This window comes from Pyrus communis, chromosome 6 (genome assembly GCF_963583255.1).
Source record: "Pyrus communis chromosome 6, drPyrComm1.1, whole genome shotgun sequence".
Classification (NCBI taxonomy): Eukaryota; Viridiplantae; Streptophyta; class Magnoliopsida; order Rosales; family Rosaceae; genus Pyrus; species Pyrus communis.
The window spans coordinates 9,659,947-9,665,662 of record NC_084808.1 but is presented as its reverse complement, the minus strand read 5'-3'; the positions used below and the strand labels follow the sequence as shown (position 1 = coordinate 9,665,662).

At 37.7% G+C, this 5,716-nt stretch overlaps 1 protein-coding gene across 1 annotated transcript; it reads right to left on the bottom strand.

Moving 5' to 3' along the window:
- Nucleotides 1–1,966: 1,966 nt before the first annotated feature.
- LOC137738207 (pathogenesis-related protein PR-1-like) lies at nt 1,967–2,631 on the bottom strand. Its single transcript, XM_068477839.1, has one exon. It carries the CDS (start codon nt 2,587–2,589, stop codon nt 2,029–2,031), a length of 561 nt encoding a protein of 186 aa, XP_068333940.1. The 5' UTR covers nt 2,590–2,631; the 3' UTR covers nt 1,967–2,028.
- Nucleotides 2,632–5,716: the final 3,085 nt, after the last annotated feature.

Genomic DNA, 5,716 nt, shown 5'->3' with positions numbered 1-5,716 from the left:
CCATGAGGGTGTAAAATGTAGTTTACTCAAAAATCAACTTGGCCACCAAATCCACTTCTCTAACACCTGCATATCTCCTTGCCCACCCATCCTCACTGATACAATTGCGAACATCCTCAAACACCCTTTTTGTGAAAACCCCAGATCAGAATTCAATCTTTCCAGTTGGATTTAGAGAAATGCCAAGAATTTAGGATGGGTTTTCCGAGAAAATGGGACATTTTGATCAGATGTTCGACCCGTTTGAAACCAATTCGTCAGGCAAGTAGGAAATTTCCAGCATGAGGTTGATTTAGGCGACGAGGTCTATTTGCGCGAGGTGTCATAGTTCGGGACAAGGGTGATTTAGGCGTCGAGGCGTCGCAGACGATGTAGGAGAGACTGGGTTTGCGGGACTGCCTGCCTGTAACAAACACGTCTACGTTAATATGTGATTCAATCCAGTCCAGTAAAATTTAATGAGGCACAGTAGTGCTCAAAGCCTATCGCCTTCATTCTTCCACCTATTAAAATTCTACAAATTACAAGTTAGAATTCTTATATTTGAATTTCATGGATGACAAGTTCAAGAACAAATTTATTCTCCCATAGTCCTTGATCATTGTATACAAAAAAATCTTTGGAACTTGTACCTATTATGCGTTTCATATTTGACTACTTGTACATCAAAATTATCCACAAAGAATGTAGGAAAGCTTGTAACGGATAATATGAGAATTGTTATGGCACTCCAAAATCTTATTTTGCACTCCACATTTTCTATAATTCGAAAGAAATACACTTATGAGGAGTATAGAATGAGATTTTTGGAATGTCAATATAATTCCTAGATAATATATATGTTCTCATTTCATATTGACAACCATGGAGAGCTAATGGAGGCAAATGCCCCCAGTCCCACTAATTTATTATTTTGAAAGAAAAAAAGCTACATGTAATATTACATGGCTAAAGACTGGTTTGGTATTGTATGTAGTGCTTATGGTTAAGGGTTGGTTTGGAATTATAGTGCTTTTAAAAATAAAATTAAAAACAATAGTTTATTAAAATATCTAGAACATCAAATGTGTTTGGTAGAACAAAAGAAAAAAGTTAAAATAAAAAATAAAAAATAAAAAATAAACATTTTTATTAAAAGCATGGTAGATCTTGCCTCTGCTTATCTATGTTTTTCTATTATTATTGACAACAGTTTTTTTTTTTTTTTTTTTTTTTTTTTTTTTTTTTTTTTTTTTTTTTTTTTTTTTTTTTTAAGCATAGTAATCAGTGTTCATTTATTGAAATTTTCAAATGACAAGTATGCCTTAACATATTTTACAAAATTATAATCTTTACCCCTACATTATTCTCTTTAGCAATTATTATATCACATTGAATACCAAATCTTTTTTAGTCAATTAACATATTCACAACAATTTATATAAAAGTTTATCAAACACTTGGGCATTATTTTTATTTTTTTTGTTAAAAGCACTTTTGCAAAAAATAATAATAATAAAAGAAAAATATTTCCAAACACTCAACAACTTTATTTTACAACTCGTTATTCTCACATCACATTAGAAACAATTTTATAAAAGCCACAACAATACCGACTAACCCTAAGTAATACAACCCAATTAAAAGCACTTCAATGAAAAAAAAAATCTTGTTAATATTGACAACACCCCACTTAGGTTTAATTATTAACTCACATACAAAGACCTGAAAGAAATTACAAAATGGTTGTGAAATTAGATGAGAGATCAAATATAAATGATAATATCATGGTCACATACAAAGGTAACCATATTTGATAATATTTAATCTAGACAACCGAGTAGTCCGATTTTTAAACATATGTAATTTTAATGTTACATTATTGCTTGAAGATGCCCCTTTCAACATAATTTTTGGCTTTGTCCCTGCTGACAGCCAATTTATATGCACTTATACAAGACTTCCCCTTTAGCTAGAAGACCATATATACGTCCAATATTATATTAAAATTGAAACACATCCAATATATCTTAAATTAAACATCGATAGCTAGTATGGCCTCTCACCAATATAATTCCCCAGAGGATCATAATTACAAGTCATAAACACATCTCCATCGTCACACACAACCCTAGCACACCCGAGTCTCGTCGTAGTCTTCCACACAATTTGAGTATAATGTCCGCACATTTGACCAGCCTCGCACGTGTTCGTCATGTAACTGTAGTACTTCTCTTCAGCAGCCCATGTCTTCACTGCGTCGCTTGGAGTCCATGTCGAGCCGCTGCCCCAGTATATGTTTTCTCCTAGTTTGAACCCGTCTTCCGGGAACGAATGCTGCAATTTGCAATCGGATTTTCTCTGGCCTGCCCACCACCTAGCATATTTCTCGAGTTGAAAGTCCCACATGAATGGCATCTCCCACTTTGCTGCCCTCACCAAATTGTGTTGGAACAAAAATTCTAAGGACTCTCCTATGCAACCCCAGCATAGTTGTTTTGAGACCCTCCAGACGGTCTCGTTGTTTGGCTTTTGTTCATGTGCAGAAGTAGCTGAGCCGACGTCAGTAAGGTAGAGAGCAAAGAGGATAAAGAGGAATTGTGCCTTCATTTCTTTCAGTTATCTTAGACTCTCCTAGGAATTTCTCGCTTGTGACACTGCTACTATATAATAAACTTGGAGGAGACGGAGGATGAAGAGCCACGCGCATTAGGGTTTGTGTGGGGCACAATCGATCTTATTTGTTGGTGGATAGAAGAATTTGGGTACTGATCATTGGAAGGTGTTGTAGAAGCAGCATGGTGGGACGTGGTGAAATATTATGGTTTTGTTTGCATGTCGTATGTACTATATATAATCTGGTATGATTGAAGCTGCTCTCGTGAATGGCTATATTATACCCGTGAGGTCTGTGTTGTTTTATTAGACGACATTGCGCCCACCATGGACCTCTCTAGAACATGTTACGTGGCACAAAATACAAGCTCTAGGTAACGTTAGGCTAATGAACACTGAATAAATATATATGGTCCATTCATGTCTTAAGTTTTTCTCTAAATAAAGTTCTATCATTAACACGGGATGTAATTGTGAGAATGAACTCAAACCTCTCCAAATCATGACCGATGAGCATGTGTGGTATGTAACACATTTTTGGGATATCAAATGAGTTTGTTTGTGTTAAGTTTTTATGTTGTAACATTTTTTTTTTTTTTTTTAAATTCCTAGTCTCTGCATTTACCATTTGTGCATTTAGATAAATTTTGATCATTCACCTAATCTAATTTAAACCAATCCTCCCCGTCAGATTTGGATTAAAATCGCCTTCGTACAATATCGTATCCTTCTCCCTGTCATCTCCTTCTCCCATTCCCTTCTCTCTCGTTGTCTTCCCCACTCTTCTGCAAAATCACAAAAAGCATTTGTCATGGCTGTGTGGTTTATTGTGCAATACCCAACTATATATACTTTTCTTTCATCAAGGCACAAGGCCATATGGTTTCAGCTTGCTTAGGCCAAAACTTTTTGGGGTGATGGCTAACATCAATAATCCCTTCCCATGCAAGCCAGTTGAAGAACAAGATTGATAAAATAAAAATATAAAAACAATCAAAGAACTGTTGTACGCCTATTTGACTGATTTGTATAAAGGACATAGAGGGAGAGGGGCCGACGGCAACAGAGAGAGATTTAATTATGAGATGTGTGTTGTATCACCCCCTTACCCCCTTATGCCTTCATTTATGGTAGTAGGATAGGTAGAATCCTTACCCTTTTAGATATGCATTTCTTAATAGGTAACCAACTCCTAATAGGAATAAACTAGATACTCCTAAATATACTAGGATTTACACAATCACATTCCTAATCCGATAGGACTGCAACACTCTCCCTTGAGTGTATAAATACTCAAACAAAACGTCGCATCAGATCTTCAACAGATGAGGTAGAACAGTTGATGAAGTCGTCGACACGCGAGTCTTAAATGCAAGTAAGTAAGTATGCATTGGTAGTAAAACTCACAAAACCTCGCTATGGTAAAACCCATAGACTAAGGAGAAAGATGAGAAGTATGCACAATGTCTAAAACAAACATCAAACAAGACGAAAGTAGTGAACTCAACGAAGTATGATCATCCCAGGAGGGATGCCTCATCAAAACCTCATTAGGTAGCAAAAACCCAGTGGGACAAATGCTCCTAATCATAGGAAAAAGAGTACATTAAGATCAAGTGAGTATGCTTCAGGATACTCCCCCTGAGTTAGACATAACTTACAAATAAGAGAACTACAAGCGATTCAATTCAGATAATTTAAGCATACTGATTCCTTGGACGAGCTTCTGAAAAGTAGACTTGGGCAATGACTTCGTGAAAAGGTCGACCAGGTTGTCCTGGGAATGAGTTTGCTTGACTTCAATGTTCTGATGATATTGTTGCTGGTGACAATAAAAGAACTTCGACACTATGTGCTGGGTGTGGTCTCTCTTGATGTATCTCTTCTTTAACTGCTTGATACATGCTGCATTGTCTTCAAAGATCGTCGTAGGAAGGTCAATGATGAAAGTAAGACCACTAGTGTTTCGAATATGTTCCATAACTGCCCTCAACCAAAAACACTCTTGCGAGCCTTCATGCAGGGCAAAAATCTCAGCATGTTTCGAAGAAGTCGCAACTAGTGTTTGCTTGGTAGACCTCCAAGATATAGCGGTGTCTCCAACAGTAAAGACATAACCTGTTTAAGAACGTGCCCTATGTGGGCCAGACAAATAACCAGCATCTACGTAACCAACGAGGCGAGAATCAACCCGAGGACCGAGGGGGCGACGACTCCTCTTGAGGATTCATGGGTGTAGAACAAGCCCAAATCTGTCGTACCCTTGAGGTAGCGGAAAATGTCTTTAAAACCATTCCAGTGTCTGTGTGTAGGAGCGTTGCTGTATCTAGCCAAAAGATTAACAGCGAAGGAGATGTCGGGTCTAGTACATTGAGCCAAGTAAATGAAGCACCAATTGCACTTAGGTATGGAACTTCAGGCTCCAAAATCTCTTCCTTATCTTCTTTCGGACGGAAGGGATCTTGTTTAGCATTTACAGTCCGAAGGACCACATGAGTACTCGAAGGCTTCACTTTATCCTCATTAAAACGTCGTAACACCTTCTGGGTGTAGTTCAATTGATGTACTAGGATTTCATTCGAACAATACTCAATCATCAGGCCGAGACAATATCGAGTTTTCCCAAGATCCTTCATCCCAAATTTCGATTTCAAGTGCGGTAATTTCCTCAAGCTTTGCGGGAGTTCCAATGAGGTTCATGTCGTCGACATAAACTGCAACAATCGCAAATCTGGAATGTGATTTCTTAATGAACACGCATAAGCATAGTTCGTTGTTCACATAACCCTGAGTTGTCAAATATTCACTCAAACGGTTATACCACTTCCGCCCGGATTGTTCAATCCGTAGAGTGACATCCTCAATCTAATCGAGATAGTGTTTTGTGGTCTAGAACTATTTGAACCAGTCAATGGAAGTCTTTCTGGAACTTTCATGTAGATTTTCGTATCTAGATCCCCATAAAGAGACGCGGTTACCACGTCCATAAACTGCATATTCAGTTTTTCAGAAACTACCAAACTGATAAGGTAGTAGAACGTTATAACGTCCATTCCAGGGGAATACGTCTCCTCGTAATCAATCCCAAGGTCTAGGGAGAAGCCTTGCGGTACTAGGCGTG